This window comes from Condylura cristata, unplaced genomic scaffold (assembly GCF_000260355.1).
Source record: "Condylura cristata isolate star-nosed mole 26May11 unplaced genomic scaffold, ConCri1.0 scaffold00019, whole genome shotgun sequence".
NCBI lineage: Eukaryota > Metazoa > Chordata > Mammalia > Eulipotyphla > Talpidae > Condylura > Condylura cristata.
The window spans coordinates 13333806-13358470 of record NW_004567120.1 but is presented as its reverse complement, the minus strand read 5'-3'; the positions used below and the strand labels follow the sequence as shown (position 1 = coordinate 13358470).

General features: G+C 41.3%; 1 protein-coding gene across 1 annotated transcript in view; it reads left to right on the top strand.

Moving 5' to 3' along the window:
- The window catches only part of LOC101628786, a 27704-nt gene extending 8720 nt beyond the window's left edge, over positions 1-18984 (top strand). The window contains exon 4 of the mRNA XM_012727062.1: positions 18634-18984. Within this exon, the coding sequence (XP_012582516.1) occupies positions 18634-18984 (351 nt within the window). The remainder of the gene's footprint in view (positions 1-18633) is intronic.
- Positions 18985-24665: the final 5681 nt, after the last annotated feature.

Sequence of the window (24665 nt, the reverse complement as noted above, 5' to 3'; positions counted from 1 at the left end):
CTGTCCAGCTGGTGGCGCCCTGTCCGTGCTCCCCACCTTTGTTTTCTATCAATAACGAGTATGATCCAGGTGGGTATATTTGCTGTAACCTTCACTTACCGGGAGACAGAATTCCCGTGACCATAGGGTTTGAGAAATGCCCACGAATTGCACTGAGTGAGATTTTTTCGAGGTGGATCCCTGGTGGGCTGTCTAAAGTGAACATACACCCGTAAGGATGTAGTGTTCGCTTGCATTCTCCAAGGTGTCCAGTGGAATTATTCAGAGCTTCTTTAGCTTATATGGCATCACTTTCATTTTCTTAGATCTTACATCCATTTGTGCAAGGACTATTCGTGTGTACTTCAAATCGATTATCATACATATTTGAAAGATAAAATTAGTATCTGTGTTATTCACTTTATCTCACCTAGGATATTACTTATATATGCATTTGAGTTGGGTTTTTTTTTTTCAGTGCACATTACTCATGTTTATTCAATAATTATACACTTAATAGTATTTTTCTGGGACTGAAGTATCTTCAAGAGAGTCTTTTAAATGTAAAAATTGGGCCCTCCCTGGTGACACAGCGGGTTAAAACACCACACTAAAGCTAAAGCCACTTCAGCATGAGTTCGATCCCTGCCCCTGGGTGTGATCTACATAGCGCAGCAGACCTCTCCTGTCCCACTCGCTGCTCCCCTCAGCAGTGTATTTCAGTAGATATGGCTGTTCAGCTCCCTACTCTGTCTCTGGTGAATCCTCTAACTGCCCCCGCACTTCTGGCCTGTATGCATAAATAAATAAATCTAAAAAATGTGCAAGTATTTTACTTTTTATAAAGATAGCAATTTCTGTTCAGTATTTGGAGATTGTTGCCGTTTTCTCTTTTTTCCAATCACTGAGGTCTTGAGCAGAATCTGAGGCAATGGTTAGCCAGGTTCCTACTTTCCAGGGGTTTTTCCCCAAGTCCGTCATTTCTTCTTCTAGCCAGAGTGTATTATCGCTGGGCAAACAGTACATTTTGGTTCACTGTATAAATGATCAGAACGGTCTGGCATCAAGGATCGGTTGCAGAAATCACACTCAATGGAATAACTAAAGATGAAATTTCAACAAGTAATGTGCTAGCCGTGGCGGCTTCCAAATGCTCTGAGGGGGCTATAGAGGCTTCGAGCCCGTCTAACTTCCATGACTTTTAATTGGTCCTTGCCAAGCAGAACCATCCAATCACGTTTAAAATTATGGTTATTGACAAGGTTGCCCTCAGCATTTCATCCAATCAGCTTAGCAGGCCAGATCCACCTCATTTGAATACAGTGGCATAGAAATACACTGTGCTCGGTCCCCAAGCACTAGTTTCTTTCAGTGGGCTCCTTCAACTCTCTGTTGGTAATACCTGACGTTCTTTTCAGTCTGCCTTTACCAAGAAAGGTATTAGGAAATCACACATTTTTACTGTTGTCAGACCCCAACAGTATTTGCTCATATATCCGATTGCATAGTGTTTCCAGGAACACCACGATTTTCTGACCACATGACATGATTTCCTACCCTAAACCTTCATTTCTGGAAGAAAGTCATTATGGACTTCTTTCTTAAGTGATACTTGCTTACCGTCCCCCGCCCCGTTGTCTTATTGTTCTGCTCCCCACTCTGTCTCTGGTGAAGCCTCTCACGGTCCCTTGCATCTCTGGTCTGTACCCCAGTTCTGTATGCATAAATAAATAAATCGTTAAAATATATATATTGAACCAGTTTCTTAGCAGCTCATTTTTGCTACTTTTCTGCACCACCAGTTACAGCATTCCTGATGACCTAAATGTTTCAGAGTAATTTTATTTCCCGCTTTAATCTTTATTGTCCACAAAAGTTGAAGGAATAAGAGTTCTGTTAAGCAAAATTTTTTACATTGTACAATTTAAGGGTTTCCAAAATAGTGCCATCGTGATCCTCATTTTGGTATATGTTCTGTATTTTGGAGATCGTGCTTGTGTCATTTCTCAGCAGAATCTCTGAGATTTCTGATCAGAGGTGGAAAGAGTAGCCACCATTTCATTCATGGATTTTCAGGGCACACTACTGACCCTGTCAGGAATAGATACTCTAGTCACGCTTTCTCTAGGTAAACTAGAAGTTAAGAATTGTAGGCAAAGAACCCAGCGTGAGTGTCCTCATGGCGGTGTGGGTTTGGATTGTGGCCGCCAGAATCGCTACTGATTGGTCTTGGAGCCAAATCTGAGTCAATGGTTAGCCATGTTCCTACTTCCAGTAGGTCTGCCCTAAGTCCGTGATTGCCTGTTCTAGCCACAGAGGGTTAGCGCTGGGCAAACAGTACGTTTTGGGTCACTGCAATAAATGACCAGAAGCGTGTGACATCAAGGATAGGTAGCGGAGGTCACACACTCAATGGCCTGACTAAAGCTGAAATTTCTAGAAGTAAGGTGCTCGCCGCTGCGGCTTCCAAATGCTCGCTCAGGGGGCTGCAGAGCTTGGAGACAGTGTACTTTCCATGGTTTCTAATTGGACCTTGCCAAGTGGAACCATCCAATCACATTTAAAACCATGGTTATTGACAAGGTTGCCGTCAACATTTCCTCCAATCAGATTAGTGAGCAGACCCACCTCTTTTGAATACAATGGCATAGAAATACGCTGTGCTCTGTTGCCCAGCATTAGCGTGCTTAGTTGGGGTGCTCAAACTCTATGTCCGTAATATCTGACATTCTCAGTCTGCCTTTACCAAGAAGGTAATCAGAAAGCCATTTTCAAAATTAGAATAATGCTGTGAAAGAGATGCCCCAATGTAGCGTATTCCATCTCTTTCTACAAGGTTTTGAAACAGGTTCATCTTAATGTCATGATTTCATTCAAAGTCATGTGCACAATAAATTAATAGCCTAATGATCAAGGCGTGCAAACTATACCTTTCCTCTGGATCACCACCCCACGGTTCCACCATCACTTCCAGAGAGATCCAGGCTGCTGTAGGCCTACCGCCTGTGGATACCAGCGAGCAGGCCTTGAGCGAGGCCACCAAGGCCCTCCTCAGATACACCGGCTGCCAGTGAGCCGCCTGCCTCAGGCCTCCAGAGCCCTGTGAATCAAAGGCTCTTTTTTGAGCATCTTACTCGGTGGGGAAAAATCTCTACTTCTGAAACCTGTGAGATCCTCTAACTGTTGATTTTTTCCCCACTCTGATTACAAAGAACATATTTTTATCGTGAATAAAATGTTGTCTACCGCAGGCGTATTTTCTCATATCCGAGTGCATAGTGTATCCAGGAACACCACAATTTTCTTAACTACAGGTCATGATTTCCTGTCCTAACTTTCATTTCTGGAGGAAAGTCATTATGGCTTTCTTATTAAATGATATTCTTCCAGCCCTGGTTTTTGAAATTTCTTTCATTTTAGTTTATCTTTTTCTTTTTTTTCCTATTGCAACCCACAAATTTTAACTTTGAATATACAGCCCTTCATGGATTCCATCTCTTGGATGATGGGAATTTCCAGTGGGAAAAACTCAAATCTCATACCTCATAGGCATCTGTTTGGAGTCTTAAGGTCACAGTCACTGGTCCAATTTGCAGGGAGGAGAATGAGTAACTAATAAATCTTTCTTAAGATGTGAAGTCTGCAGCTCAGGAAGGAGGGGATATTGTTCTTTGACTGCTTTCTTTGTTTTGTTTCCTTTTAATTTTGTTCATGTTATGGAATAACTTGGTCCACAAAATGGCATGGGATGTGTCAGTAGTCCCTTGTATAAAATTAAAAGTGGAAGGGCAGAAAGTGCGAGAGCTAATTTGACTCATTTTCTCATGCTATTTAAACGTTAATATTTATGATGAAGTAAATAAAATTACTAGTGTGTATTCTTCTTATCCCATGGGTTTTATTTTTTTATTTTCTTAGAATGTTACTATAAATAAGCCCCGCCCCCCCGGTGGTACATTGGGTGCACTGTGTGACTGTCTACAGCCATTGAAGCACTAGTTCAATCCCAGGTCAGGGATCTGACCCACATGTTACTGCAGAACTCTCCTGTAGCATCTGCTGCTCTCCTCAGCAGTGTACTTCATTGAATCTGCCAGTTCTGTTCCCCACTCTGTCTCTGGTGAATCCCTCATCCCCTGGTCTTTACTCCAGTTCTTGTATGCATAAGGAAATAAATATTTTTAAAAGAATAAAATTATAAATATAAATTATAAATATTGAGTATTGTTCATTTTCTCATTTCATTTCTAGTTCATTTATTTTTCTGCCATGATACTCATGTCAGGAGAGTCCATAATGAGGATAGTCCTTAATAAATACCATGTTTGTTTTAATGTCCAAAATTCCATCTTTGTATGTATGTATATGTGTATACATGTGTATGTATGTATACACATATACATTTATATATGTACACATATATTTACATAAATATTTGTTTCATTTGCACATTTATATACACACATATATTTACATATATATTTGTCTCATTTGCACATTTGTAATAATTCAGAATAACCCTCATGGATTAGATGTAGAAATCTATAAATATATCAGTCCAATCACGACAGAAAGACAAGAATATTAACATCAAAATTTGCCTTAAACACCGTTCAGCCTTCAACATTAAACCCCATTGTTTCCTATTTCTTAGATCTCCCTCTTGTGTATCTTCCTTGAGCTTCCAGAATTCACTACACCACTCAATGATGGTGCATTTTTCATATTTTTTTAATAGTACTTCTCTTTGATTTTTAAAATTGTGAAATGATGAAAAGCACAACAAAAAATCCTAGGCGGTTAGCTCTCTAATATGACTTCTCACAATACCAGTGTTTATCAAATCAGCATGCACAAATCTTTTGTATAGCATATGGGCAACCACTGTTTCTCAAGTTTGACTTACTATGGTATGGCACAGAATTCAAAACCATCTGAACAGCTTCTGCAAACAGAACCATATATTACTTTTTTCTTTCTTTTTTTTTTTTTTGCCTTACCTCTTTTTTTATATATAATATAATAGTTTTTTTTACATCATTTTGTGCCTTTTTTCATCTCAGTTTTAATCCTCATGGGCTTCCCATCACCAAAGCACCCATGTGCCATCACAATAGTCCAGTGCACTACCTCCCCATCACCATTTTTGATGTAAAAAATAATAATAATAATTTTTAAAAATAGCAAGTGGGAGAAAAGAAAAAATTAGCAAAACTAAATCTAAATACTGAACTTAAACAGAAGTAGGTATAGATTCTTAAAGTGTATAATGTTTTTGAACAGTAATCAAAATAAAAGTCTTTCTACTATACTTAGGTTCTAGGTAAAAATCCTACACTGTATAATGTTGAATAAATGTGAGCACTGTTGACTGGAAAAAATTACCAAATTGCACACAGAAGCCTCCTTAGTGAGACATAATGAATAATCTAGACAATATTATTCAATTTAATGGATGTGCTTCAAATAGCTACGATAATGCATTTGAAAATGTTGTAAAATGTGTGATTTGTTGAAAGTATCAGTTACAGAATTTAAACCTAACCCTCTTCCCCCAAAAGAATTTAAAGAAAAAAAAAAGAATTTAAAGACTAAAAACGAAGAAATTGAGGTCTTCTCTCTGTTACCATACTAAATGGCTAGGTCTCCCAAAATACTCAGTGTTGGATTAATAAGGAGTGGATTTTTTTTTTCAGTTCCTGAAATTGTATCACAGTATAAAGGAATAAAGTACATATTTATTTTTCAAAAACATAAAGCAAACAACATGCTAAAGATTTCTTGGCAAAATTCTACCTACAGAGCCCTCCCTGGTGGCACAACAGGTTAGGATGCAGCACTGCAAGCTAGCCGCAGCCGCTTCAGTGGAGCTCAATCCCTGGCTCCGGAGGTGATCCATAGGGCACGGCAGACCTCTCCTGACCCGCCTGCTGCTCCCCTCAGCAGTGTCCATCCGCCTGTTCTGCTCCCTACTCTGTCTCTGGTGAAGTCTCTCACCACCCCTGCACTTCTGGCTTGTACCCCAGTTCTGTATAAATAAATAAATCTTTTAAAGAGAGAGAGAGAAAGAGAGCTTGCCCCTCTTTGCTCAGTTCTCATTTAAAAAAATCTACATACAAATTAGCAATCGTATCTGGTATCATGATAAATGATGAACAAAATAAAACAAACCGGAATCCACTCAAGAACACAAAGGTGTTTCAGATGGAATAAAGTACAAACAGCTTTTACATTATGTTAACATAATATAGGCATTCATCACCTCAGTAGTGCTTTGAATACTTTGCTAATAATATGATGGTGTTTGTTTCATCCGGCAATACTTTCCTCACCATCATTAAAAGTCGAAATTCACAAACTTGAACCCTTTCATCACTCGGGTATACTAAAAAATTGTGTGAAAGGACTTGAAAAAGAGAGTTTTAGTGCAAGTAAAACTAGGGAAAAGGTAACATGTACTCATATACAAGTGATTATACACATGATAGCCTTAAACATCTGATATAAAGTTGTGGGGAAGGAGAGGCTTTTTAGAGCTGCAAGTGTTCAAAAAAAGAGCTATGGGCATGTCCAGGAATAAAAATACTTCATTTATAACATGCTAATTGTTGCTGCTTTAAAGTGGCAATATTTGTCATAATGCCATACAAATGTTTTGCCAAAGTTACTCTAGCACATTGCGTTTGTACATATTAAATTAAAAGGCATTGTAATATAGCGAATGCATTAGGATGATTGTGTGTTTTGACTCTTTCTTACTTGTAAATTCACAAGTAAGTAGAAGCCTTAGTTAAAGACCTTTTAAAATGTGTTATACTATGGTGGTGGTTGAGGATAGCATTCATTAACTAACATAAGCATGAATACAGGAAAAACAATATTTTTAATAGAATAAAAATAATCTAAAAATCCTTTTAAAATGTGCAAAAGCAAACAAAAAGCACAGAAATATGAAAATTAAAAAAAAAGAAACAATCCTGTTATCAAGCTTCCTCACTCTGAAATTAGTATTCAACTTCATTCAGACATCTTTGCTTTTATTTTTTACAATATTATAATAATTTTTAAAAACAGAAACTATAGTGCCCTGCAACTCTGAACCCCACTGATTAAGGGATTATGTAATAAAACAATTCATTCCCGACTCACTACTGGATCAGACAAGGAAGCACCTGCCTCTTATATCTTATTATATGAACTACAGAGATCGCTCCTATGAGATGATTCACATTAAAACGGTTCTGTGAGAATGCAAACTAGTACAACCACTATGGAAAACTGTTCAGAGGTTCCTCAAACTGCTAAACATGGAGCTTCCATATGACCCAACAATCCCACTCCTAGGCATCTACCCAAAAGACATGAAAAGAATGATTCAAAAAGACACCTGCACCACCTGCTTTATTTACAATAGGAAAGTCATGGAATCAACCCAAATGCCCAAAAGTAGATAACTGCATTAAAAAGATGTGGTACATATACACAATGGAATATTACTCATCAATCAAAAAAGAAAAACTCATGCCTTTTGCAGCAATATGGATGGAGCTGGAAGGGAACATGCTTAGTGAAATAAGCTAGAAAGAAAAAGAAAAATATCAGATGGTTTCATTCATAGCAGGAACATAAAGGGCCAGGGGGAACAATAATAATAATGAGCAACTATATACCAGAGACATTTTACAGGGATGGAATGGGGAATGGGATAAAAAATTGGGAGAGGGGGAAGTGCAGGGGACTATGGTGATGGCACACAGGTGAACTGGTGATGAGAAGCCCACAGGGATTACAACTGAGATGGAAAAATGCACAAAATGATGTAAAAATAAAATATTATAATAAAAAATGAGTATATATAAAAAATAATTTGGAACTAACCTTCTTGAACAGGATGTAGAATCCTGTAAAGTATGTCATGCTTAGTGTATTAAAAGGGGAAAAAAAAACTAGCTATGTACAAACATCAAAATCTGTCTTGAACCCATCAGAATAATGGTAACTTTCCATTGAGAGCTCCACTTACAGAATATCCAACCTTCATTAAAGTTCCCTTGTTCCAAATAGATAATGATGGTAGACCATAACAGGGTAAGCTTCATCACATAGAGGAAGCATAAGGGGGGAAAATTTACCTCCTGCACTTCCCTTCTCATCAATATGCCTTTTCATCGAGATCATTGTTTCTATTCTGGAAAACTAGAGATTAGATGTAAAAGGATTTGGGGTAAGAACTTTTTGCACCAGTTGCCAGAAATTATCAAATGCAGTAAAAACACACATGTGGACAACTAATCTTTGACAAAGTAGCAAAGACTATGCAATGGATCAAGGACAGTTTGTTCAATAAGTAGTGCTGGGAAGACTGGGCCACCACAAGCAAAAGAATGAAATTAGACTTCTACCTCACACCATACACAAAAACCAACTCAAAATAGATTTAAAAAATTGAACAAAAGATCGGGAGCTATAAAATGTATAGAAGAAACTATAGGCAAAACACTAGAAGGCATACATCTCAGTAACATTTTTAGACTCATCTCCCAAAGCAAAAAAGGTGAAGGGAATGATAAAAACAACTAGGGTTACATAAAACTAAAAAACTTCTATACATCAAGAGACATTCACCAAAACAAAGAGAGACCCTACTGATTGGGAGAAAAATTTTGCACTCCATACAACTCATAAGGGACTAATCACAAAGATCTTCAAAGAGCTCACATGACTCAACAAAAGCAAAGTAAACAATCCAGTCAAAATATGGGCAGTACAGCTAAACAGACACTTCTCCAAAGAAGAAATGCAAATGGCCAACAGGTATATGAAAAAATGTTCAGCATCACTTATTATCAGGGAAATGCAAATCAAAACCACAACGAGATACCAGCTTACACCAGTGAGAATGGCACATAATAAAAAAAACTAGCAACAACAAATGTCAGCAAGGATGTGGAGAAAAAGAAACTCTCTTACACTGCTGGTGGGAATGCAAACTGGTCCAAAAACTATGGAAAGCTCTGTAGAGTTTCCTCAAAATAATAAAAATTGAGCTTCCATACAACCCAGCAATTCCACTCCTAGGACTCTTCCCAAAGAATACAAAAGCATTAATTCAAAAGGATACCTGCACCCCTATATTTATTGCAGCACCACTTATAATGAGTAAGATATGGAAACAACACAAATGCCCAAAAATTGATGACTGCATCAAGAAGACGTAATATATGTACACAATACTACTCAGCAATCAAAAAGATAAACTCATGCCAACTAAAACAACTTGGACAGAACTGAAAAGGTTTATGCTTAGTGAAATAAATTAGAAGGATAAAAGAAATATAGTGGATAGGTTCACTTAAAGGAAGAATGTAGGGGAACCATGTAAATGATGGTACAGGGATGGATTGGTGGTGGGAATTTTACGGGGACTTCATCTGGGAAGAGAAAGTATACATTTTACAAAAATGAACAATGATTGTAAAATTTAAAAATACCAAAAAAAAAAAAAAAAGCCTCTCTGTGTTTCCTATTCTTTGTTACATACACATGAAATTGGATGCCAAAGACCCTGTGCAGAGCTAGGGGCCTTATCAGAGAAACATATTTGGGTCAGTTTGAAAAAAAAATAGACATCTAGTGTTCTTCATTTCTTTCATGCTAGTTAATGGCTGCTCCTTCAAAATGCCAGGATTTGTCAAATGTCCCAGAGATGTAATTCCAAACAGTTCTTGCAAAATGGCCCCATTAATATGTTACTATGTAAAGTCTCAATACAGAAAATCAAACCCAATAGGACATTTCATTTTGTCTTTTTTGTCTGGCATATATAAATGTATATGCCACTTAAATCAATAATAAATACTAATAAACATGAAAAAGTGAACTCAAACATGATCTGGGTGTGGATACTAGAAAGGTGAGTGTCAGCGACACAGGATGTCAAGGGAGAAAAATATAAAAGTGGGGTTAGATGTTGAAGACTGGAAGGGAAATTGAGTCATTGTGATTATTCAGTTCCTTGGGCGACTGAGGAATGAGTGGCATCTTGTAAGAGGTATGAGCTTTTGGTGTGCTTTCCTGAAAACCAAGCATCAAGCAATGGAATCATTCATAAATAACACATCATAAGCATCAATGCATGGAATATGGTATTAGTCAAATGAAAATGCCCCATTCTACATGTTTGCACCGTCACCTATGTAATGTAATGTGTATAATACATGGTCCTAAACACAGTGAATGAGTAACTAAGTCAAAAAGGTTTTTTAAATAGAGCCCAGGTTCTAATCTAGTCAGAAGTTATTTAAGCTTGTAACTGAAGTTACAACTCTTACTTGTCCAGCTGATTTGCTCTGTTCTTTTCTCTTTCCTTTATTTTTGTCTTTGTAGATGTAAACCTTTTGCTATCCCTTTTGCTACCTGGTGCCTTTCTTGATGGGATATTTGCAGAGTGGTGTGGGTCTTACTCAAGGTGACAGAGCTACTGAGCTAGATTGGACACCAGGAGCCTTGTTGATCTCCAGGATGGCACACCACTGTCTGTTATCTGCATTCCTAATTTGAGCCTCTCCATGAATCCTAGAATACACACTTCTGTGAATTAAGCTAGCTGACAGGCCCTTCAAATCCAGCCTGTCTACCAGCTGTCAGATGTGGATCTGACTGTCTGCCACTTGCCTGCTTAACACCATCCAATGTCTCCCTGCTGCCCAGAGGACAGGGTACAATTTCTTTCATCTGGCACACCAGGCCCTTCAGAACATTGCCTATCTGACCAGCATCACCTGTCACCACTTTTTGTCCTGCCTTTTAAACTCCGAAGATGCTGAAAGACTGGGAGTTCCCCCGACAGGCTGACCAACTTGTCTGTTTGCCTAGGACTACCGCGGTAAGTGGCAGGCAACTGGGATGGTCAAGCTATGCAGCCTGAAATCCCTGTGTCCAGGGAAGCCTTGCAGTGCTCGGCTCCCTGGGGCAGTGGGGCCCCGGCGCCCACCTGCATGCTGCTTCTGCTGCTGAGTCAGCTCCAGCTCTTTCTGCCACTTAGGATGTCTCTCACACTCCTACCACCCTTGAATATTGAAAACACCGACAGAAACAAACAGCAAAGTATGTGATAAAATGGGAATGACAACTGCAAAACCCACACATATTTTGCCTTTCTGAAAGTTCCCTGATGAACCCCCATCCCGACTCCAATACAGAATGGAAGTCCCTTTCTGGCTCCCACATAACCCTGAGCATCCCCACCATGGTGCTTCACACATTACAAACATCTGACCAGAGTCTGCCTCCCTCCCTCAGCGTGCCTCCCCCCCACTCTAGCCCACAAATTGGCACAACTGGCATCAGTTTCCTGGCTTGAATGGCAGCACCTGTGGTGCTCGGCACGGTAGGTTCTCAGCCAGTACTTGCTGATGCAAGAGGTTGTGCTGCCCACCCACACCTGACATTCCCCACCCCTTCGTGAAGATGGTGTTGAGGCTCAAATGTGGTTGGTGACTGAAAACTACTCCAAAGTACAATTCCTTGGTGACTTTTGCTATCTTAACAAAGTTATTCATTTTGTCCTGTCTATCAAAAATGTTTACCTGTCACACAGAACAGCAGCAAGTGTCCCTGGGTTATGTGGTGCCTTTACAAAGATGGTATCATACAAGTATAACACTTGTGCTGATTCCTGGGGTGAAGGAGCACAGGATAGCCCTTTAGCAGCTATCGCATGCTACTGAGGTAAATCCTCCATACATCACTGATGGGCAAGGAAGAGACGTATTATGAGAAAGGTGGGTTAATTGCCATGACTCCCAAGATTCAGGAAGCAGGTGAGCTGGGATGGAGGGCTCGGCTCAGCTCTACCTGAAGCTGAGAGAAGCTCCATGCTCCTTGGACACTGCTGCTGCCTCCCTGGATGGGCTTGCAATGTGGGTCATGTGAGCAGCAGTGTGAGTAGCTGGATGCTGCTGGGTCAGACTACTGGGTCAGACTGCTGGAGGTGAGTCTGGAGGTGCTCTGCTCCTTCACAGAGACTTTCAAACCCGTGCCCCTGGGAGCAAAGGCAGGGAGGAGCTACAAACCCTGGAGCTCACCAGGAAGGACACTTCCCTCTGATCCCAGTGAGACATGGGGGAGACCTGAGGGGACACCTAGTGGAGCCCTGAAGCACTCACATGCAGGAGGCCTCACTGCTGAAACAGGCAAAGCATGCAGAGCAAAGTCCTATAACCCTGAAGGGCTCAAGCCCAGGACCTGAGGGTTGGCACAGTGATTTGCCCGAGGATTACCAACCTTCTAGCCTGCTCTGCAGCTCAGAGCCACGGGATCTCAGGTTGAGCTTAAGCTCTGAGAGCTTTGGGGTCTGCTGAATTGAATGGCAAATGCCCCCTGTCCTGCCCATCATAGCCCCTGTTGAAAGAGCACGGCAAATGAGACCCCATACTCATGTGTCATCAATTCTGTTTCATTCCCAAATTGCTCTTAGAGGGATATGCCCTGCCTTGACTCCAAGGGAATTCAAACATTCTGAGGTTGATAGCCATATTCAAAGTTAATGCATTTCCCCTGTACTTTTATTCTAGAATTCACCTTCAGAATGGCCAGTGGGTGGGTGATCCATGGCTGGTTTGGGGGAACTTAGAATGACCGCAAAATTCCCTAGACAATCACCTTGGGGTTTAGTTTGACCCATCGCTTCAAATCCAATGCCCCTACTTTATTTCATTTTTCTGTCAAGAAGTCACTATTGCCCTTATTTAGGTCTGGGGCCCACGGAGTCCTGTGTCTTCACTACCGCTGGCCCTTTCTGAAACAGCACTTCCTCTATGAAGTGAAAGTGAGGGGACAAGCATCCCTGTTTTGCTCTCTGCTGCTGGCCTTCCTCACACCCACCCTCTGGGCACTCATTTGCAGTGTTATCCAGTGTAAGTGTCCACTGGAAGTGATTCCTCACTAGACAATTAACCAGTTCTGTGACCCCAGGTAACAGTAAGCAATCAACCCCCTGCTCTGAGCCTCACTCTGCTCAACAGGGAAAATAGTACCTGCGAGGCCTGGGCAGTAAATATGCCACAAAGCATAGAGAAGAAATGTCATTGTGAAAAGACACAGCAGATGCCTGCCACGCAGTACCCTCCTGGGCCCAGCAAAAATGGTTGCTCCGCTGATTTTCTAGTGCTGGCTACTGGAAGGTGAGGAAGGGCAAGATGCAGTCCCACTCTCTGTGACATTACAGTGGCCTTCAGAGCAGGCACAGCATAACTCCAGATGACTACAAGTGGAAGGCTGCATGGGATCAGGACCAGAGGCAGGTGTCCTGAGGCTTCACACTAGAAAGAGAAAGATGCGGGAACTTGCTCTAGCCCTGTCCAGGGACTCTAGCTGCCATGATCTGTCTACTCTCAAATTCCAGTGCATTTCAGCAATCTTCTGTGGGCTCATTGTAAATGACCACATAGAGTGGAGAGTCCTGAGACACAAGAAATGAAAAATTCTATAGAGAGGGGTGGTCAGGACTCTGTCACAGAGGTGGTAGGATTTGAAATAGAACTTGAAAGATTAAAGGATACAGATAGGGAGGGTGTGATGGGGTGAGGTTTTGTGGGAGAGAGGAGGAACAGATTGCCAACAAATCCCTGAGTCGGCAATGCCCAAAGCCAGCCAGGTCACAAGGCACTTTGCAGTTGTTCCCTAGCAACTTCCCATCACTGCCCACACAGCAGCCTTATCTCCACAACTTCATCACCTCGAGGCTCAGGAGGGCAAAGCCATCTTCCCTTATCTCACGGTCAGCCCTCAGTAAACAGATGGGCCCCAGTAACCAGGAGAGCACATCCATACAGCTGTTGGTACAGACCCTCACTGCCAGCCCCTCCCTTCGCCTCATGGCTTGAGACTCAGGACCTAGGCACTTGTGTCTGGATTATTTCACTGAGTCCTTGAGACAGTCATCTGGACCCTGTCCCATGGAGCAGGAAACTGAGATTCTGAGACATCAAGTCACTTATCCAAGGTAACACAGCTAGTAAGAAGCCCTGTCTGAACCCCTGTTGAATCCCAGCCAAAACCTGTGCCCTCATTCACCATGTAGTAGAATGTCTTCTTAGCACACAGCACTTATGGGACCTTAAGGGACACTCAACAAGCACTATTAACTCAGCCTAGCAATGGTATTGTCTCCAGAAAAAAAAGGCACCAGAACTTCAAAGAGGTCAAATTATGGGAAAAGTGAGATTAAAAGCAAAGGCTTTTCATTTTCCCATAAGAATTTGTGCTCTGCAAATGTCCAAGTCCCAAGAGGAGTCCTTGTTCTACTCTTGATCTTTCCCTGCAAGTGTGCCCACCGGGCCTGATTTTGCCTGCCATTTCCACACATGTCTTTGTAGCAACACTTTGACTCTGAAAGAAAACTGGACAAGAAAGTCTGTGGTTACCCTATCAAAATAGGCTAAATAAATGTGATGATAGTATAAAACCTGCTTTTATAATGACATGGCTTTTTTGAAATCAGTAATAGAAAGTGGAAATGATTACAGCAATGATGCCTCTAACCACACCCAATGCTCCCAAGAACAGTAAACTGAACCAGGAAGAACCTATAAGACTCACCTTGGGAATCCAAGCTAAAAATGCAGGAGAAAATTGGTAAGACAACTTCTTATAACTGTCTATGTACTTGCTTATTTCCCCCTGATTTATTATAGGAATTTAGAGACTTTCATGCACATGACTAATCTTGAGCTTCAAAACAAGAGAAGGAGTTGATTTATTTTGGGTAGGAATATTAATATCCTCAAATATAAAAGGGTATCTTCCTTTATAAGGAAAAGAAAGCTTCCATCACTGATTATATCTTTACATCGTATTTTCTCATAACAAAATTTTTATATTGGCCCTACATAATCATAACCATTTACTAGCAGTAGAGTTAGTAGTCTCATGAAGGCCTTAGACACATGCCTTGTATCCTCCATGGTGTGCATTACACTATGTGAAGAGCACCATTTCTTCAGTTATTCCTAATACCAGTTTTGATTCAGTTTATAATTTATCAGTTCTATCCAGAATGACTTAGCATGTACATTTCATGTCATTGCATAAATGACCTGAACCGTCAGGCATGGAGGATCGGTTGCAGAGGTCACACACTAAATGGACTGACTGGAAATGAAATTTCTACAAGTAAGGTGCTAGCCCGGGCGGCTTCCAAATGCTCTCTGAGGGGGGCAATAGAGGGCTTTGAGACAGTCTAGTTTCCATGATTTCTAATTGGCCCTTGCCAAGCAGAACCATCCAATCACGTTTAAAATTATGGTTATTGACAAGGTTGCCTTCAACATATCCTCCAATCAGATTAGCAGGCAGACCCACCTCATTTGAATGCAGTGGCACAGAAATACACTGTGTTCAGTCCCCAAGCGCTAGTTTCCTTAGATGGAAACTATGTCGGTAATACCTGACGTTCTTTTCAGTCTTCCTTTACCAAGAAAGGTATTAGGAAATCACACATTTTTACCGTGAATAAAATGTTGTCACACCCCGAACTATATTTTCTCATATATCGGGCCACATAGTGTTTCTAGGAACACCACGATTCGGTTAACAACGTGACCTGATCTCCTGACCTAAACCTTCACTTCTGGAGGAACATCATTATGTCCTTCTTGTTTAAATGATACTTGCCTGCTCCCCACCCCCATTGTCTCACTGCTGTAGGTTCGAATTTACCACAATTTCTTATATTTGATATGGGAACAGAGCCACCTCACTGAGGCCAAAAAACAAACAGTGGTAACTGGTGACATGCCCTGATTGTAGACTCAGTCCAAGCTGTTAGCCACCTTTTACCTTGAATAATATATTACTAATCCTTGTCCATGGATTTTTTTTTACATGTGTCTGTAGTGTGATACCTTTCATGGAAAATCATGGTGTTTCCATAAAAAAATATTGAATCATTCAGTTTCTTAGCGGGTCATTTTTGCTACTTTTCTGCATCACCAGTTACAGCATTCCTGATGACCTAAATGTTTCAGAATAATTTTATTTTCCACTTTAATCTTTATTGTCCACAAAAGTTGAAGGAATAAGAGTTCTGTTAAGCACAAAATTTTTACATTGTACAATTTAAGGGCTTCCAAAATAGTGCCATCGTGATCTTCATTTTGGTATATGTTCTGTGTTTTGGAGATAGTGCTTGTGTCATTTCTCAGCAGAATCTCTGAGATTTCTGATCAGAGATGGAAAGAGTAGCCGCCACTTCATTCATGGGTTCCAGGGCACACTACTGACCCTGTCAGGAGTTGATACTCTAGTCACGCTTTCTCTAGGTAAACCAGAAGTTAAGAATTGTAGCCAAAGAACCCAGTGTGAGTGTCCTCATGGCAGTGTGGGTTTGGATTGTGGCTGCCAGAATCACTAAACCCACTTTATCTCACCTAGATATTACTTATATATGCATTTGAGTTGGGTTTTTTTTTTTCAGTGCACATTACTCATGTTTATTCAATAATTATACACTTAATAGTATTTTTCTGGGACTGAAGTATCTTCAAGAGAGTCTTTTAAATGTAAAAATTGGGCCTTCCCTGGTGACACAGCGGGTTAAAACACCACACTAAAGCTAAAGCCACTTCAGCATGAGTTCGATCCCTGCCCCTGGGTGTGATCTACATAGCGCAGCAGACCTCTCCTGTCCCACTCGCTGCTCCCCTCAGCAGTGTATTTCAGTAGATATGGCTGTTCAGCTCCCCACTCTGTCTCTGGTGAATCCTCTAACTGCCCCCGCACTTCTGGCCTGTATGCATAAATAAATAAATCTAAAAAATATACAAGTATTTTACTTTTTATAGAGATAGCGATTTCTGTTCAGTATTTGGAGATTGTTGCCGTTTTCTCTTTTTTCCAATCACTGAGGTCTTGAGCAGAATCTGAGGCAATGGTTAGCCAGGTTCCTACTTTCCAGGGGTTTTTCCCCAAGTCCGTCATTTCTTCTTCTAGCCAGAGTGTATTATCGCTGGGCAAACAGTACATTTTGGTTCACTGTATAAATGATCAGAACCGTCTGGCATCAAGGATCGGTTGCAGAAATCACACTCAATGGAATAACTAAAGATGAAATTCCAACAAGTAATGTGCTAGCCGTGGCTGCTTCCAAATGCTCTGAGGGGGCTATAGAGGCTTCGAGCCGGTCTAACTTCCATGACTTTTAATTGGTCCTTGCCAAGCAGAACCATCCAATCACGTTTAAAATTATGGTTATTGACAAGGTTGCCCTCAGCATTTCATCCAATCAGCTTAGCAGGCCAGACCCACCTCATTTGAATACAGTGGCATAGAAATACACTGTGCTCGGTCCCCAAGCACTAGTTTCTTTCAGTGGGCTCCTTCAACTCTCTGTTGGTAATACCTGACGTTCTTTTCAGTCTGCCTTTACCAAGAAAGGTATTAGGAAATCACACATTTTTACTGTTGTCAGACCCCAACAGTATTTGCTCATATATCCGATTGCATAGTGTTTCCAGGAACACCACGATTTTCTGACCACATGACATGATTTCCTACCCTAAACCTTCATTTCTGGAAGAAAGTCATTATGGACTTCTTTCTTAAGTGATACTTGCTTACCGTCCCCCGCCCCGTTGTCTTATTGTTCTGCTCCCCACTCTGTCTCTGGTGAAGCCTCTCACGGTCCCTTGCACCTCTGGTCTGTACCCCAGTTCTGTATGCATTAATAAATAAATCTTTAAAATATGTGTATTGAATCAATCAGTTTCTCAGCGGGTCATTTTTGCTACTTTTCTGCACCACCAGTTACAGCATTCCTGATGACCTAAATGTTTCAGAATAATTTTATTTAATCTTTATTGTCCACAAAAGTTGAAGGAATAAGAGTTCTGTTAAGCACAAAATTTTTACAGTGTACAATTTAAGGGCTTCCAAAATAGTGCCATCGTGACCTCATTTTGGTATATGTTCTGTGTTTTAGAGATCGTGCTTGTGTCATTTCTCAGCAGAATCTCTGAAATTTCTGATCAGAGGTGGAAAGAGTAGCTGCCACTTCATTTGGATTTCCAGGGCACACTACTGACCCTGTCTGGAGTTGATACTCTAGTCACGCTTTCTCTAGGTAAACCAGAAGTTAAGAATTGTAGGCAAAGAACCCAGTGTGAGTGTCCTCATGGCAGTGTGGGTTTGGATTGTGGCCACCAGAATCGCTAAAACCAATACCAATTACAATAATTAAAACCCATTTGGTGAAGACTTGCAAATCTCCTGTGCTGTAATCACACCTCAGTTCATGTTTCGATGACCGTTAGCTCTATAGGTCGCTTTCAAAGATTTTCTGACAGAAAGGTTAGAGGTCACCAACCGCCAGTCTGCCCTGCCTGACTGGATAGCACCTTGCCCAGTGACTGCCTCCCGCCACTCAGTGCATTTTATCCAATGAGATTTGGCTATTGCCATGACGTCAGCGAAGGCAGCCCCTATAAATGGGCCACCGCTCGCTCAGAGGTGACCATTGTCCTTCCTGCCAGCTGTCAGGAAGTTGACTCTGAAATGGCCGACGCTTTCGTCGAGGCTTCGACTGAGGAGTGCCTGGGCTCAGGGGAGCCGGCAGTTCCGAGGCTGAAGAAAAAGAAGAAGGAGAAGCACACGCAGAAGCAGCAGCAGCTGAAGAAGGTGGCCCTGAAGAGGAAGCAGTCTACGCGCCGCTGGCTCGCCAAGAAACAAAGCCAGAGCTTCACCACCTACTTCCCCCGGGTTCTCAAGAAAATCCACGAGGACCTGAGCCTTTCACAGGAGGCCCTGAACGTCCTGGATTCCTTCGTGAAGGACATGTTCGAGCGCATCGTCCAGGAGGCCAGTCACCTGGTCCGCTCCAACCAGCGCGCCACCCTCACGTCCAGAGAGATCCAGACGGCCGTGCGCCTGCTGCTGCCCGGCGACATCGGCAAGCACGCCGTGAACGTGGCCACTAAGGCCGTCATCAGATACACTAGCTGCGCGTGAGCCGCCTGTCCCGGGCCACCAGAGCCCCATAAACCAAAGGCTCTTTTCAGAGCCCACAAACCAAAGGCTCTTTTCAGAGCCACCTTCTTTGTCACAAAAAAGGGCTGTAGCTCTCCAAACATGGCCCCCTGGCTGTCCAGCTGGTGGCGCCCTGCCCGTGCTCCCCACCTTTGCTTTCCACCAGGTACATTCACTGTAATCTTCACTTCCGGGGAGACAGACTTCAGGACGATGGCTTATGAAATATTCCCGCAGGGGCACTAACTGAGATTTTTTCAAGTTGGGTCCCTGGTGGCAGGTGTACAGTGCACATGCGTAAGGATGTAGTGTTCACTCGTATTCACCAGCGTATGCAATGGAATTATCCAGGGGTGCTTTAGCTTGATATAGCAGTATATAATGTCATAAATGTGTCGACTTTGTTTTTTGTATCGATGTTGCTTGTCTCCTTCAGGAAACATTTAAATATGTAAATGAGATCCAAACAGCATGCAATAATAGATTAAAAATTTAGTATATTTCACTTTCACTCTTACCTGGTTTTTGAAATTTCTTTCATTTTAGTTTATCTTGTTTTTTTTTTCTATTGCAGTGCAAAAATTTCAATTTTGAATACACAGCCTTCATGGCTTCCATCTCATAGATGATGGGAATTTCCAGTGGGAAAATATCCTGATACCTCACAGGCATCTGATTTGGAATCCAGGGATCACAGCCATTGGCCCAAGTAGGGTGGAGTGAGGAACTGATAAACCCACCCTGTGGTGTAAATTCTGCAGCTCAGGAAGAAATGAATGCTGTTCCTTAACTTTTCTCTTTTTGTTTCCTTTCTCCCTTTTATTCATGTTGTTGAGGCACACTGTCTACAGCAGGGCAAGGGATGTGTCTGTAGCCCCTTGCATTTAATAAAGTGGAAGTGTAGATATTGAAATAGCTAAGATGAGTCCTTTTTCTTATGCCATTTGAATGTTAATGTTAATATTTATGATTTATAGCCTCATTTTCCCATTTTTTTTAGACTGTAATGATGAGTACTAAATGACTGGTAATTTTCTCATAACTTTTCTAGTTAATTGACTTCTAGCATATTTCATGTGTTGAGAGAAACCATATTGTGGGATTCATTGTTTAATCTTTACTATGTTTTCTTAAAGTCCAGGTCCACTATATATGTATTTACATTTTTCATTTCTACTTAAAAGATTTATTCATTTGTTCATTTATTTATTTATGCATGCAGAACTGATACAAGGGCAAAGGTGCAGGGGGTGAGAGGAATCACCAGAGAAGAGTGGGGAACTGAACAGGCTGACTGACTGAAATACACTGTTGAGGGGAACAGCGGGCGGGTCTGAAGAGATCTGCCACACCATTTGGGTCCCTCCCGGCCGAGGATCGAACTTGTGCTGCAGTGGCTGTGGTAGCTTCACAGTGCTGTACTTTAAAACCATTGCACTACCATGGAGAGCCCTCATTTCTACTTTTAAAATAATATGAATTAAACTTTGTGAACTGGATGTAGAAACCCATAAAGATTGTCACTTGTAGTAAAATAATAAAAGAAAAGCTAGCTTAAATACAAACATCTAAATATGCTTTAAACACCTACTGAAGTGAATATTCAATGTGGACTTATTTAAACTTCCAGTCTTCAGCATTGTACCCCATGGCTTCTTCTTGTTGAGATCTTCACCTTGACAATATTCTTTGCGTCCCTACAGTTCACTAACCATTCAATTATGGTGTGTTTTTCATGCTCTTTTAATAATTATTGTGTTTGATTTCTGAATTTACTATATGCAAAACTACCAAAGTACAAGGAAATACCCTATGTGCTTAGATATCTCAAAATGAGTCCTCATAGTATGTATTCAGTGTATCAGAACAGAGTGCACAAAACCTTTGTATATGAATGAACAAATATCATTATCCACCGTGGGTCCAGTATGCAATGTCACAAAAGTCAAAAACCACACCACCATTTTTAGTGAAAGAATCAGTTTAATGTGAAGTAATCTAACAAGACAGTTGGAAGGAAGGCTCCCAAATAACTCTTCAGGGTTTAGGGCATTGTATTTTATTAACTGGGCTGAACAACCATAGGTCATTAGCAAAGAGTAGGGTAGTGATGGGTCAGGAATTGGGTTTAACCTCACATTACTTCCAGTCTCCTGGGATAGGTTTTCATCCTGCCAAATTCATGTGATGGGATTTTATTTTGTCTTGTATATGGACTTAAAGGTCAAAAATAAAATTAAGAAATTCAGTATTCACATCACTAGAGCAAAATGATATGTGCAGAGTTATCTTATTTCTCTTGATCTATGTCAGTGTTTTGTTTAGGAAGATATAACAGGCAGGTGCTTCATTTTCTGGGCCAGTGGAGAGTAGGGAATGAACCACTTTCATTAGACACTCCCTAATCAAGGGAAAAAAATGTTGTTGTAGGTCTTTAGTTTCTATTATTGAAAGTGAATAGTGGGCCTTCCTTGTGGTGCAACGGGTTAAAGCACAGCACTATGAAGCTATTGCATACACTGCAGCATGAGTTCCATCCCCACTGGCCAGAACGGTGACCCACATGGTGTGGCAGACCTCTTCTGGCCCCTGCCGCTCCCCTCAGCAGTGTATTTCATTACATCTGCCTGTTTTGCTCCCCACTCTGTTTCTGGTGAATCCTCTCTCTCTCTCTCTCTCTCTCTCTCTCTCTCACATACACACACATACACACACAGACACACACACACACCACCCCACATACACTTCTGGCCTATATCCCAGTTATGTATGCATAAATAAATAAATCTTTTTTTTAAAGTGAATGGTTATAGACTGCAAATGAATAAAAGCAAATAAATTTGAATAAAGTTGAAACGTAATTTCAATGTCCAGGAAGCTTGATTCAGATACTATTCCTTAAGATTTTTGGTTTTATCTACTGTGATTTTTGTTTGCTCCTGTTATGTAGTACAATGTTTTGTTTTGTTTTGTTTTGTTTTAAAGATTTATTTATTTGTTCATACAGAACTGGGGTACAGGCCAGAGATGCGGAGGGTGAGAGGATTCACCAGAGACAGAGTGGGGAGCAGAACAGGCAGATCGACGAAGTACACTGCTGAGGGGAGCAGCGGGCGGGTCAGGAGAGGTCTGGTGTGCCATGTGATCACCTCCCGGGCAGGCGGGAATCGAACTCATGGGAAGTGGCTTTAGCTTCTTCGTGCTGTGCTTTAACCCGCTATGCCACCAGGGAGGGCCCTTGTTTTGTTTTTTAAGGTATGTGATATTTTTGTTTGTTTTTTATGTTTAATTTCTTTCTTCTTTTTTTAAGATTTATTTATGCATACAAAAACTGGGGTACAGGCCAGAGGTGCAGGGGCTGCAAAAGGCTTCACCAGAGACAGAGTGGGGAGTAGAACAGGCAGATGGACCAAGTACACTGCTCAGGGGAGCAGCGGGCGGGTCAGGAGAGGTCTGGTGTGCCATGTGATCACCTCCGGGGCAGGCGGGAATCGAACTCATGGGAAGTGGCTTTAGCTTCTTCGTGCTGTGCTTTAACCCGCTGCACCACCAGGGAGGGCCTACACATGATTTTTAATGATGCACACCTGAAACTTAAAAATGCTATAATACAAAGTTAACTTCAGTAAAAAATAGGTTTTTTTTAAAGTTCCCCTATAGTCATACACATACTACTAATGCACAATAGTCAGTGCAATGAGCACCAAAGTAGGAGTCACATCTGAATTTAAACAGAACTTGGTGGCTTACTGTAATTCTTAGAACACTGATTAACTCCTCCAAGTCTCAACTTCTGTTTCTGTACAATACCTTATTTTCAGAATGATTATAAAGATCCAAAAAGCTATGAATAAAATTGTTCACTGAAAGAATATGATTGTGTTTGTCAAAGGCTCTAAAGAGAGGTTGAAACATGAGAACATATGACCTCCAGAGTGTTGAGCACATAAACAAGGTAAGGACAAGATCTGACAGATTTGCCCAGAAAACATGCAACACTTAAGTCATTTGTAGATTTAGACTGCTTATTACTGACACAGAGAAAGGACAAGTGTAAAAGGTGCCAGTCCTCCATATTCTTAGTCCTCTACACCAGAGTGGGCAGAACCAAACCAAAAGGGTCAGATAGCAAAGCAGCTTGAGCTGTGGGACAGCCTATTGCTGAGGAGATGGGCCAATGTTATGCAGCTTGAAGCTCTTGCAGCTGTACCTCAAAGGACTGAAGCAGAAAGTCTTTATGAGGACTGTGGAAAGCATCTCTGACAGTCTCCTTGGTGAAAGGGAAGAGAGTGGGAGATAGCCTCACAGTAACTCCTCACAAGCTTCCCATCTTCTCATGTTTCAGGAGAATCCCAAGATATTCTGCCAAAACTCAGATTAGCCACAATGCAAGCCTTGTCTATTTGGTCTTAGCAGACACATGCCAATTTACCATGGCAACAATGTGAAGCCATTCTCCAAACCAGAGCCAATACTTTACTACTACCTGACTTGGGATGATAAGATCAGGATCTTCAGCTTTTCCTACATGGTAGATCAGAAGAAATGGTTTAAAATATAACTTACCATTCCTAAGCCTAAGCCTCACCATATCTAGAGCATTCAGGGTTATGGGAGCAAAATCGGAGTTCAGTTAATAACAGCTTAGTAGTAATAAGCAAATATAAACCTCCAGCTCATGCTGGTCTTTTTTTTTAAAGATTTATTTATTTATTCATACAGAACTGGGGTACAGGCCACAGATGCCGAGGGTGAGAATATTCACCAGAGACAGTGGGGAGCACAATAGGCAGCTCGACGAAGTACACTCCTGAGGGGAGCAGTGGGTGGGTCAGGAGAGGTCTACCACACCATGTGGATCTCCTCCGGGGCAGGCAAGAATCGACCTCATGCGGAAGTGGCTTAAGCTTCCCAGTATTGCGCTTTAACCCGCTGCACCACCAGGGAGGGCCCATGTTAGTCTTTCTTATTTCATATATATGACTACTGTGTTGAAATATTGTGTCTCCTACCATCTCTGTTGGCTTTTAGTCCTTAATCAAGGCAATTTCTCTCTTTCCTCTTGGAATGCTATGCTAATCCTGCTTTGCTACAGAAGTAGGAGGTCCAAGAGGAGGGTTGGAGAGCAATGAATAGTGTCCCACTATCACCCTTCTACAATTGACTCTTCCCAACTGAAAGAATGGCCACTTCTGAGATGAAAGACAGCATCTTTCTGTAGAGGAGTTAGCAACAACCAGGGCACCATTCAGGAAGCTCTTCTTGAACCTACTCAGCCTGATACCACCTCCTCAGTTTTTCATTAACAGGAAATTAAAGTAGAAGACCACTCATTGTCCAGTTGACTGTATAACTTGGTCAACAGGCTGCTCTTGCTTCACATTGAGTTTGCACAAATCCCATTAATTAGCCTCATCTAGAAAATTCTATTTTTGTCAAAAGCAGTGTCACCTCAACATCATTCCATTGCCAACATTAGAAAAAGTTAGAAGATACAGGAATTCTGGAGCAGAGGTGAATGACTGTTTCATATTCAAAGCAATGGAGATAGCCAAGTTATCAGTATTTTTTAATAAGATTTATTTATTTATTCATACAGAACTGGGGTACAGGCCAGAGATGCGGAGGGTGAGAGGATTCACCAGAGACAGAGTGGGGAGCAG